At 57.3% G+C, this 11,376-nt stretch overlaps 1 protein-coding gene and 1 long non-coding RNA gene across 17 annotated transcripts in view; one reads left to right on the forward strand and one right to left on the reverse strand.

Annotated features, from left to right (window-relative positions):
* CDK18 (cyclin dependent kinase 18) overlaps positions 1-8,901 on the forward strand; it is a 28,871-nt gene extending 19,970 nt beyond the window's left edge. For 9 of the 16 annotated variants that reach the window (XM_074034280.1, XM_074034290.1, XM_065540582.2 and 6 more), the window contains 13 exons: positions 456-581; positions 1,364-1,420; positions 2,264-2,378; positions 2,566-2,660; positions 2,964-3,026; positions 3,981-4,104; positions 4,235-4,355; positions 5,146-5,243; positions 5,473-5,578; positions 5,672-5,714; positions 6,407-6,497; positions 6,748-6,825; positions 7,460-8,901. In XM_074034280.1, the coding sequence (XP_073890381.1) occupies positions 456-581; positions 1,364-1,420; positions 2,264-2,378; positions 2,566-2,660; positions 2,964-3,026; positions 3,981-4,104; positions 4,235-4,355; positions 5,146-5,243; positions 5,473-5,578; positions 5,672-5,714; positions 6,407-6,497; positions 6,748-6,825; positions 7,460-7,494 (1,152 nt within the window). In that variant the 3' untranslated portion in view covers positions 7,495-8,901. Of the gene's footprint in view, positions 1-455; positions 582-1,363; positions 1,421-2,263; positions 2,379-2,565; positions 2,661-2,963; positions 3,027-3,980; positions 4,105-4,234; positions 4,356-4,826; positions 5,244-5,472; positions 5,579-5,671; positions 5,715-6,406; positions 6,498-6,747; positions 6,826-7,459 lie in introns of all 16 variants that reach the window. The other 7 variants (XR_012432177.1, XR_012432176.1, XR_012432180.1 and 4 more) reach the window with 2 other exon arrangements.
* On the reverse strand, positions 8,864-10,241 carry LOC141409826 (uncharacterized). Its single transcript, XR_012432218.1, has 2 exons — positions 10,119-10,241; positions 8,864-9,801 (listed from the first exon to the last, which is right to left on the reverse strand). It is a non-coding gene; the product is annotated as an uncharacterized lncRNA (long non-coding RNA).
* Positions 10,242-11,376: the final 1,135 nt, after the last annotated feature.

Genomic DNA, 11,376 nt, shown 5'->3' on the forward strand with positions numbered 1-11,376 from the left:
CTCTGTGCACCATGGTCTCCTTGTCTTTAAAATGGTCATCATGGATTAAATGGGTTAATCTATGCCAAGTGCTTAGAACATTCCTGAACTTAGCAAGGGCTAGACAATTTGACTATTTGATCCACACACATAGGCCCAAATATATGAAAAAATATACTTACAGAATCAGTGCCTGTAAGGGCATGAGATTGATGTTGCACAGACGGTGATACTGTGGCCCAGAGAGGCGGAGAGTGACCTGGTTGTGCTAAGGTCACACAGCAGCCCCGGGTGTTCATGTGTATGTCTTGAGCACACACTGGGAGCAGCTGTGAGCTTGGGGTCACAGCCTGTGATTGGGCTCTGAATGGTTGTTCTGCAGGGAACACTAGGTCCAGAGTGAGCGTCTGGGGCCCCACAGCCCTAGCTACCCTGAAGCCAACAGTGGTGTCCCCATCTCATCCCTGTCACCACAGGACGTCAGCAAGAGGCTCTCTCTGCCCATGGATATCCGCCTGCCCCAGGAATTCCTACAGAAGCTACAGATGGAGAGCCCAGATCTGCCCAAGCCGCCCAGCCGCATGTCCCGCCGGGCCTCCCTGGTGAGTCCCAAGAGGGTCAGAGGACACAAGGTGGGGTGATATGCCCTTCCCAGCACAGGCATATCAGTCCCAGCTGAGGCCTATATGGTGTTTCCAGGAAGATTCCTGGGCCTCTGGCGCCACCTGCTGGCTTGAGTGCATTCAACTAGATCGTCCTCCTACATCATCCATTTCCTAGATGGGTCCCACTTGGGCTAGAATGGGACTCTAAGCCCACACCAGGTCCCACGATCTCTCCACATGGTTAAGATCAATAGGCCAGCTGGCATGTGCCTTCCAGTCCTAGCTGCCTATCAGAGCTGTTTGGGACATCTTACAAAACACAGACTCTAAGACCCCTCCAGACGCCTATAGAATCAGCCTCTCCGGCTAGGGGGTCCGGGAATCCGTCTTGTTAAGGGTTGGATACACCTGAGCTAGAAGTGTGCTGATGAGACACACCGTCAGGTAGGTGGGTTCTGAACTGGACACTCAAGGTAAAATGGGAAAAAAGGCAGCGTTCACTCTGGAGGAGCTTGTGGTCTCAGTCGGAGACACAGGTAGCCAAGATGTGCAACAATCCCAGGTGCCACAGCCCTGGGCTCCACACTCTCGGCTGTCCTGAGAGGAAGAAACTCACACTTCCATGAGCTCTGTCCTTTATCACAGGGATAAAGGGAAAACGAGCCCCTTCCACCATGGGGTCTCATCCCTTCCCTCCCAGAGGCTGGAGTTGGGGGAGTTGTCATGTCTGTGGAGCTAAGGGCTTCAAGCTCATGGCATTCTGTGTCTCTCCCTCTCAGTCAGACATTGGCTTTGGGAAACTGGAAACATACGTGAAACTGGACAAACTGGGAGAGGTAAGAGGCTGGGTATGGTCTTCTCCAAATAGCCAGGCAGGATGGCTTGGAGGAGGGGCAGACCTCCCTGGTCGGCCCTCTCTGGTTGGCCCTCTCATGGCCCCTGCCCCATAGAGGTGCACAGTCTTGGCCGTGCACTCTGGCCCAGCCTTTGGCAGGGGTTGAAGTGGGCTCAGATCCTGAAGGAGGGCGTGAGGATAGAGTAGCCATGGCCCTGGGCAGAATCCAGTCTTTTTTTTTTTTTTTCTTCAAGTCCTTCTTGCCTGGGTTCAAAACCTACCTCCGCCATTTACTAGCTCTGTGACCTTTGGTGAGTTACATGACCTCTCTGTGTGCCTCAGTTTCTTCCTCTGTCCAATGAGATAGTAACTGTCCTATCACATAAGGTTATTGCGAGGATTGGGCAGGTTATGTACAGCACGCAGACAATGCCTGGCACATAGGAAGTGCTGTATCACTTAAGTATTTCTGTCGTCACTGTGCAGAGGCCTGGGGTGGGTGAAGGTTTACAGAGAGGGCAACACACAGCCCTTTCCCTCCAGGAGCCCAAAGAGGTGACCTCTGTGTAAACATCAGCATCATATAGGGAAGAAAAAACCTGGTGTTATCATAGAGGGGCACACGGCGTGCTGGGGCTTAGAGGAAGACGGATTCACTCCAACTGGGGGTCATTAGGGATGCTTCCTGGAGGAAGTAGGCTTTGGAGGAAACAGCATGTCAGTGAAGGGAGGAAGGGCACTCAGGCCCCAGTCATAGCCCAGGCAGAGGCACAAATGGGGAGACACTGGGCAGAGGCCAGCAGCACCTGAATGTGCCTGGGACCGCTGCGGCCCTCCATCCCAGGGCACCTATGCCACAGTCTTCAAAGGGCGCAGCAAACTGACGGAGAACCTCGTGGCCCTGAAAGAGATCCGGCTGGAGCATGAGGAGGGAGCGCCCTGCACTGCCATCCGAGAGGGTACAGCGTCCTAGGCTCCCACACTCCCCCTGGGGCTTCAGGAGGAGGGGTTCACCAGCCTGCGCCCTGGTAGGAGCTGGGGGTGGAGGGTCATTGCTGGAGTGGGACTCCTGGAGCTGACCCCAAGAAAAGAGGGTATGGGGACACATGGCATCCTGGGGACCCAGGCAGGCCCGTCTCCCCGCAGTGTCTCTGCTGAAGAACCTGAAGCACGCCAATATTGTGACCCTGCATGACCTCATCCACACAGATCGGTCCCTCACCCTGGTGTTTGAGTACCTGGTGAGAGTCGGGCTGGGGCTGGCAGCCTCTCCCTCTTGTGGTAGAAACAGGGTGTGGGTAGGGGAGTGGGAAGCTGAGGAAGTGGGAGAGGTGGGATGAGGGCGAACCAGGCCTTGTTCTGGAATCAGGTTCTCAGATGTTCCCGTGCAGGAGTGGGCCAAGAGCTCAGGCTTAGGGGTGGCTCAAGCCAGGGACCTGTCCCACTAGTGGGCGTGGGCCCTTCCCAGGGAGGGGCTTCCTCTCCTCAGCCTGTGTCCGGGCTTCTGGCCATGGGGCAGGACTGAGTCACGCTCTGTGTTCCAGGACAGTGACCTGAAGCAGTATCTGGATCACTGTGGGAACCTCATGAGCATGCACAACGTCAAGGTGAGGCCTCAGGGGCAGGGTCCCCCCATCTTGGCAGCCACCTGTTCAGAAGCCCAGTGCGGGGACCCACTCTCACCTCCAGGGATCCGGCTGCTGGGGTGGCTCAGACCTTCTCACCTGGGAAAGAGAGAGAGGGCAGTGCCATCAACAAGTCTAGGAACTGGGTTGAGCACTTTACCCCAGGAACAGACACACACTCTCTGCCACTGTCTAGCTGTTGGTATAAAATCCACTCCCAACTCTGAACATCAGTTTCCCCATCTGTCAAATGGGAGTGTGAGCTACCTGCCAGAATGCAGGGAGGCTTCTGGGGAAACTGGGGGTTATGAATGACCTCTTCTGGTGTTTGTTAAAGAATCAAGGCTGGGTGTGTTGGCCCATGCCTGCAATCCCAGCACTGGGAGGCCAGGGCAGGAAGATGGCTTGAACCCAGGAGTTTGAGACCAGCCTGGGCAACATGGCAAGACCTCATCTCTACTAAAAATTGAAAAATTAGCCTGGCACAGTAGTGTGCACCCATAGTCCCAGCTGCTTGAGAGGCTGAGGCAGGAGGACCACTTGAACCCGGGAGGTTGAGGCCGCAGTGAGCCATGATCACGCCACTGCATTCCAGCCTGGGTGACAGAGTAAAACGCTGTCTCAAAAAGGAAAAAAAAAAAAAAAAATCAAGCACATATGTCTCCACATAGGCAGGCATCCTGACCCCCGTGCTCCTGACTGAGACTTCTCTGGCCTCCCCCACACTCACTGCCTCTTCTGCATCCCTGGTGTCCTCCCCTCTGGATGGGACTCCCTGGTGTGGGTTGGGCCCAGGATGGGGGCTGCAGGGTGGGCAGGAGAATGAGGGGCTTGTGCTGACCTCACTGCCAAACCCCTGCCCCCATCCCGGTCCCAGCCTTGGAGCAGAGGCTTAGGACCACCTTCCACCTCACATTTCTCTTCCCCCTCTCCCAGATTTTCATGTTCCAGCTGCTCCGGGGCCTCGCCTACTGTCACCACCGCAAGATCCTGCACCGGGACCTGAAGCCCCAGAACCTGCTCATCAACGAGAAGGGGGAGCTGAAGCTGGCCGACTTCGGTGAGGCTGGGGCTAGGGCCGGGGTCTGATGCCACTGGGGTGCCTCAAGGTGTGGGTGCAGTGGGGGAGGGCATAGCAGTCAACCCCACAGCACCTGTGGACAGAGGTCCAGTGACATGTCTGCCCCCAGGACTGGCCAGGGCCAAGTCAGTGCCCACAAAGACCTACTCCAATGAGGTGGTGACCCTGTGGTACAGGCCCCCCGATGTGCTGCTGGGATCCACAGAGTACTCCACCCCCATTGATATGTGGTGAGTGAGCGCTGTCGGGACCGAGGAGGGGAGGACAGGCCTGGCCACACCTCCAGACTCTCTTGCTGCCCCAAGGGCCTCGGGGAAGAACTTCCTAACTTCCTTTGCCTAAAAGCCATGTGACATCCTGCTGAACTAGATGTTAAAAAATTAAGTCTGAAATATAATCGGTTAGGGTTTCCCTGGCTTAAATAGACCCTCCCCCAGGGGCCTGTGGGAGGTTACCAGAGACCCAGAGAGTCCAGGAGGGCCCCTATAGTAAATACGATGAATCTTCCGCAAGCATCAGTCCCAGTGAAAATTTTGAAAGAGAAGTACTATTTTTATGTTAAAATGAACAAGCGTATGATTTGGTGTAAAATGAAAAATCAGCCCAAATTGCAAGCCGAACTGCCAGTGGTGATGAATGGCTGCTGTGACTCCGCCCCGAGGTTCCCCCGGAGAACGGATTTATGTACTTCTCTCTTCCAGTGGGGCACACAGTGGAGAGAGTTTGAGACAACACTGCTGAGAGAATTGCCACATGGGCGCTGGCTGCACAGACCCAAACCTCACAGAGCGAAAGGGGAGAGGTCGCAGCTTTCCCGAGCCCAGGGAAGCCCCCAGAGAGGGGCTGTAGTGGGGGCTGGGCAGTTCTAGGAGCCTCCACTGCCCTGGGCCACCCCTCCGCCGCCAGAGCCACGACCCCTGCAGCCAGCTGTGGCAGGTCGTCGTTGGTGCCCTGGTGGAGCAGCCCTAGGAAGGGCGGCCGCCCCTGCCTGATGCCGCCCCTGCCCCTTGCTCCCCGCAGGGGCGTGGGCTGCATCCACTACGAGATGGCCACAGGGAGGCCCCTCTTCCCGGGCTCCACAGTCAAGGAGGAGCTGCACCTCATCTTCCGCCTCCTCGGTCAGTCTCCAGCTGCTCCGCCCCTCTCACCACCAGGGGGCGCCGGAACTCCGTCCAGCCCAGGCGCCGAGCGGGACGGGGAGGAGCGGCTCGCCTAGTTCTCTCCCGGGCGGGGACCCCCCTGTGGCCTCGGCCATCTTTGCTCCCACCTGCTACGTTGCATTCCTTTCAAGTCGGCCTTGGCCCTGGGCCTCACTCAGGCCCTCCCCACCTTCTCTCGTCTCCCCAGGGACCCCCACAGAAGAGACGTGGCCGGGCGTGACCGCCTTCTCCGAGTTCCGCACCTACAGCTTCCCCCGCTACCTCCCGCAGCCGCTCATCAACCACGCGCCCAGGTAGCCCCGGCGCCCGCACCGCCCCTCCTGCTGTGGCCCTGGCTCTCCCACCCCCGCTCAGGCACAGCCTGTGTCCGCGCCTTCTCCTTGCAGGTTGGATACGGATGGCATCCACCTCCTAAGCAGCCTGCTCCCGGTGAGTGACCTCCCGGCGGGGCCCAGGGAGAGGCAGCCAAAGAGCCGAAGTCCCCGTGCCCCATGCTAGGCCTACGTCCCAACTTCTGTGGCTCGTGTGTTCACACGTCTTTGAAACATCTTCCCTGTACTCTCCACCCCCAAGGCCCAGGGGAGCGCTGGCCTCCATACACATCCTCTGGAGTCTCTGCACTGCGAGCCCAAACCGTTGCTAGCTGTGTAGCTCTGGGCAAGTTACAGAGCTCCTCCATGTCTCCGTTTCCTCCACTGCAAAGTGGGATTAATTCCTATTTTATAAGCTGGCAGTGAGGATACATTGAGATGACAGGACACACTTAGTGTGGTGCCTGTCTTCTAAGGCACACGATGAAGGGTCGTTATCGGCACAACGCTATGTTCTCCTTCTAATCATGGTTGGTTTGCATCTGTATTTCTATCTCAAGAGAAGGTCACTGTCCTCAAGTTTCATTTCTGGTTTTTTCTGGTGGCTGGAGACCAAGGAGCCTTCCCCTGAGTCTTGAGATAGCTTGAGGTTGGATTTGTGGTAGGGGCTGGAGGCTGACCTAGGGCTTCTCCTGTTAGTCTCAAGCCCCACCCACCTTGGTGCTCTAACCAGCACAAGAGTCCTGCTGCTCAGAGGGTTCCCTGCAGCCCCCCAGCCAGGGCCCAATAGCCCCACCCTGTGCCTTTCAGTATGAATCCAAGAGTCGCATGTCAGCAGAGGCTGCCCTGAGTCACCCCTACTTCCGATCTTTGGGAGAGCGTGTGCACCAGCTTGAAGACAGTGAGTGTTGTCCGGGCAGGGAGCAGGGCCACCCAGAACCAAGGAAAGGGGGTGGTGAGTGTGGGTAGAAGAACCAGAACAAAGAGGCCAGAAGCCCCAGGCCCAGCTGAGCAGCCCTGGGCACCTGGCCTCCCCTGCTGGGGTTCTCACTACAAACTGAGGGGGCAAACAGTGGAAATGAGACGCTGCCTCCAGGGCTCAGTTGGTCCCGCTCCACCCAGCTCTCTCTCCACCATGTCCTCTCCCCCAGCTGCCTCCATCTTCTCCCTGAAAGAGATCCAGCTCCAGAAGGACCCAGGCTACCGAGGCTTGGCCTTCCAGCAGCCAGGTAGGGGCTTGTGCTCTCCTGGAGCCCTTCCCTTGTTAGTGGAAGCCAGGACAGGCTACCCCTCCCCAGTGGGGAATCCCATGGTCCCTCCGCCACTTTCTTCCCTTTGGAGTCTTCAGGGAGCAGAGAAGGGGTTGGTTTCTCCTGCCTAGGCTTCCTCGTCCAGCTCTTCCCTCTTCAACCCTCACCCCAGACAGGACATTGTGTTTGACAGTAGCCCTGGCAAAGAGGCATGCTGTCTCTGGTGCATTCTCTTTGCAAACTCTGAGCTCTCTAATCAGATTCCATCCTGGGAGAACGGTCCTTTGTTCCTAGAACAGTCAATGGCCTTGGACATTGACAAATGCTTCCCATGCATCCTGTCCTTTAATCCTTAAAACACCCCTTGAAGTTGGTACTACTACTGTTCCCCATTTCATAGTCAATGAAACTGAGGCTCTGGGAGGTTAAATCACAAGACATGCAGCTAGTAAGTAGCAGAGATGGGATTTGACACCAGGTCGGACCCGCTCCTGCGTGCATGCCCTTGCTTGCTCTGTCAGAGCAGCTCTGGGGGACAGTGACTGTCCCTGCTGGTCTGGGGTATGCCTTGGCCCAGCCTCTTCGCTGCAGCCCCACCTCCTCCATTCTCCAGGACGAGGGAAGAACAGGCGGCAGAGCATCTTCTGAGCCGCGCCCACCCTGCCGTGGCCCAAAGGACAAGAGATCACATGGACCACAAATTCGGGTAGGATGGAACCTGTGTGGCCCTCGGAAGACTGAAGAACGAAGACTGACAGCCAGCCCAGAAGACCGTTTGGCAGCCCTGCTGGCCACGGCTGTTTCTTCTCTGTGCTTCCCACGTGCCTCCCCAGTAGTCCTCACCTGCATACCAACCCCTCCATTACCCACGTTGGGGCTGGCATGAGCTGCTTCCCTGAGAAGACATGAGAGGGAGGGGGGACCTTGTACCCTCTCCCACCCTGAAGTGTTTGGGCACCTGCGTGGGATGCACATGGGAGAGAGAATTAAGGCGCCAGGATGGGCACTGTGCCCTGGATACAGGCTTTACCCTCCTCCCCCAGGGGCCTGCCTAGGGCCAGTTTGGTAGTCCCCTTTTCTGGTCCCTTGGAGCCCACAGATGTTTCATCTTTTTCCCTTCTGAGAGCAAGAAGAGACATGGCATGCTTTCTGGGACCCTGGAATCCTAGGTAACCACATGTGTGCCAAAGCCTGCCCTACCTGGCAGGTGTCCCACAGCAACAAAAGGAGTAGTAGTCCCCTTTCTTTCCATCAGCCCTACCCCACCCTCATTCCCCCGACACCCTCTGGCTTGAACCGTGGCTGAGCAGCGCCGGCATGCTTGGATGCCCAGCTATGTCCAGAGGTGGCCTGGGTCCGCCAGTTGCACGCCTGCCACCTCAGCCAGCCCCCACCCAGCTCACCAGTCTGAATGGAGTTGCCTTAAATTGGCAGGTGGTAGCGTGCTCACTGCCCTTGGAGCTGTGACCGGCTCCTGCCTGTCCACCCCTTCCCCAGGTGGCTTCTGCTTATCTTATCATCCTGGGGCTCCGATTAGCCAGGCCTGGTCAGGGTCCTGGGGACAGCACCCAGATATGCAGAATCACCCTGACGCTGGTACCGGGCTGACCTCAGCTCCCGGAGGGTCGCACAGCCTCCCCATCCCTCCTTCCCGGCCCTTGTGGCTCGTGTCCACCTGATCCCAATACCAGCTTTCCCGAGCCCCTGCCACCCCAGAGGGCAGCCACGACAGGGAGAGGTATAGATGCCACCATCTGAGGTAGAGGAATGTGGACCAGGAGCAGGCTGTGATGCTGAGACACTTGCCTCGGGGGGCCGGGAGCCTGGGGGGCCAGGGCCCCTGAAGAAGGCTCCCCTCTGTATCCCCCAGGTGTCCTCAACACTGGACTGATCCTGAATGGCACAGGCCAAGGGGAGGCTAGCCTCACCTTTCTACCCAGGGCCCCTGCCCTGCCCACCTCAGGCCCCCACCCTCCACTCCTCCCCACGGTACTGTGAACATCCTGTGACTCAGCGCAGAGACGGATAATATATTTAATTCATGTTGTACAGAAAGGAGCGAGCGGTCTCATACAGAAAAGCTGATTTTGATAGATTGATGCCAAAGATGGAGAACCGAAGGCCCCTCTCCAGGCCTAATGAGTGTGGGTGGGTCGTGCTTGTGTGCATGTGTGTGTGTGTGTGTTGTATATATATATATAAAATGAGGAGAGAGTTTGATTTGTGTGTATCTCTGACCTCCGCCTCACCCCAGGCTGTGGGACAGGTGCCTAGCATTCCCCCTGCTGTATCCTGGGTGCTGCTGCGTTTGGAGCGAGAAGTTGGCTTTTGCTGAGGAGCATCACTGGTGGTTGTGGGTAGGCAGAGGAGCCCCAGGCCTGGGAGTCTGACCTGTGGCCTGGCATTGGCCCAAGTTGGTGCCTGTGGGGTGGGGCTGGCCAGGAGAGCAAAGAAGGACTCCTGGGCAGGGGTCTGGGGTCTGGCCGTGCAGATGATGCCTGTGTTCCCAGCACCAAATGGCCCCCTGGCTTCTGGGGAGGGAGGAGGCAGGATCAAGATGGGGTTGACATGGGAGATGGCCAAGACCAGGGCAGCAGGATGAGGGTGTGAGCCTTGCTGTAATTCAGGCCCTGCAAGCATTACTGCAGACCTCGGATACACCTCCTGCTGTTGCCTAGACCACCTCCCCATCTTTGATCTGGACGCAACCCCTGCCCACATCACACACAGCTCCCAAAGTGCTCAGAATCCTGCTGTTGTCCAATTCAGTGTCCAGGTTTGTTCTTCCCGAGACCACTCTGAGAATACCAGGCCCCAATCCCTGCCTCGTGACCTGTCCTCATGCCTGGCCTTAAGCACTTTGCAGTTTGCCGGCATGGTTTGCAGTTACTGGAGAGGGTGGCTGCTTTCCAGAGGAGGAAGCTCATGCTGAGGCTGATGATGTCTCCCAAGGCTCTGGAAATAAGGGGCGGGCCAGGGCTCCATTCTCAGCCCAGCACCAGTTCTACCCAACGAGACCTCCTCACTTTGCTTGTAGGCAGCCAGACACCAAAGTAGGATTGTAACTCAGACAATTAGTGCTTGAGGGGAGGAGAAGGGCTGGGAAATGCAGTGGTGGGAATTGGAAACCAGACATTTATTAAGCTCCCTGCTGGGTGCCAGGCAGCCCTGTGCCCAGGCATTATCTCACTGAATCCTCGTGGAAACCCCCCTTTCTCCCCACTTTGCAGATGAGGACATGAGCCTCCCAGGGGTAGCCTGGGGTCACATACCAAATTAGAATCCCAGATGTCTGCCCCCCAGCCCTGTGGTCTTCAAGGAGTGGCAGGCGTGAGGAGGGTTAGGTGGAGACAGTGCAGAGGCCCTGGAGGGAGGAAAACACACAAGGAAGGACATGGGCAGATGCTGCCTTAAGGAGCACTTTGCAAGGCCATCCTTGTGGCAGGCAGAGGTGGCCCGGCGAGGCTGCATCTTTAGGAGTCGCTGGGGGCAGCCATTCTTGCTGCTGCAGCTGTGGCCCTGCGGTGGAGGCACACACACTTCTGACATCAGGCACTCTGAGCTTCTGCCCTAGAAAGCTGCCAGGGCTGGGGATGCGGGCCAGCCTGGGGTTGTGGAACTCAGCTGGACAGGCCCACACCAGGCCTTGGATATGGTTGGTGCTCAAAAAGTGATGGCTCCGGAGAAGGAAGCTGGGTTCGGGCATGAAGAGGGGCTGAGTGATTTTGGCCATGAGCTGCTACTGGGTTCCCAGGGACCAGGCTGAGCTACAACACAACCCAATGTCCTGGAGTGTCGGTTTCCTGGGCACCCCTGCAATCATTTCCTTATGCTAGTGACTCTCAAAAACAGGAGCCTGCCCCATTCTGCAGGAATTCCCGGCCCAAAGCAGCCCTTTGCAAGTCATTTCCCCCTCTGGCCTCACTTTTGCCATCTGCCTGCTTCTGGGACAGGTCAGGAATATCCAGGGTGCAGATGCCTTCCCCTCCACCATGGCAACTTGGCAGGGGCATTTGAGGCATGCAGCAGCCCTGCAGCTTCAGACAAAATGTCCTATTTGCTGAACTCTACAGGGTGGGGGTGATATCAGCTCCCATGCTTGGCACTGCCCACATCATCCTATACCCCGGTGGGATCTGGAGCTGGCTGTCCCCTGCCTCACCCTCCTGTGGGCTCCCACTCACCGTTCCCCTACTGTCTGGGTCCAGTGGTCAGGGCTGATGTCTAATAGGCTACCACTCCTCTACCCTGCTAGGCCCCCTGGGCCAGCCAAGTGTCAGGCACTGTTGCAGGCCTGCTCCTTTCCTCCCTCCTTGAAGCATCCCAGCCTCCTTTGGGCCATCTCCCCACCTCTATCTCTGCTCAGACCCTTGCTTTTGGCCGTGACACTCTACAGCACCCCCATTGAGCCCCTTTATCTCCAGAAGCAAACCATCAGCACCATGAATTGGCCACAGCCGCCTCCATGCCTCGCCCTGTGGTAGATGCCAGGACATCAAGATACATGACATTCCACCCCCACCTTCCAGA

The sequence above is a fragment of the Macaca fascicularis genome, chromosome 1, assembly GCF_037993035.2.
Source record: "Macaca fascicularis isolate 582-1 chromosome 1, T2T-MFA8v1.1".
NCBI lineage: Eukaryota > Metazoa > Chordata > Mammalia > Primates > Cercopithecidae > Macaca > Macaca fascicularis.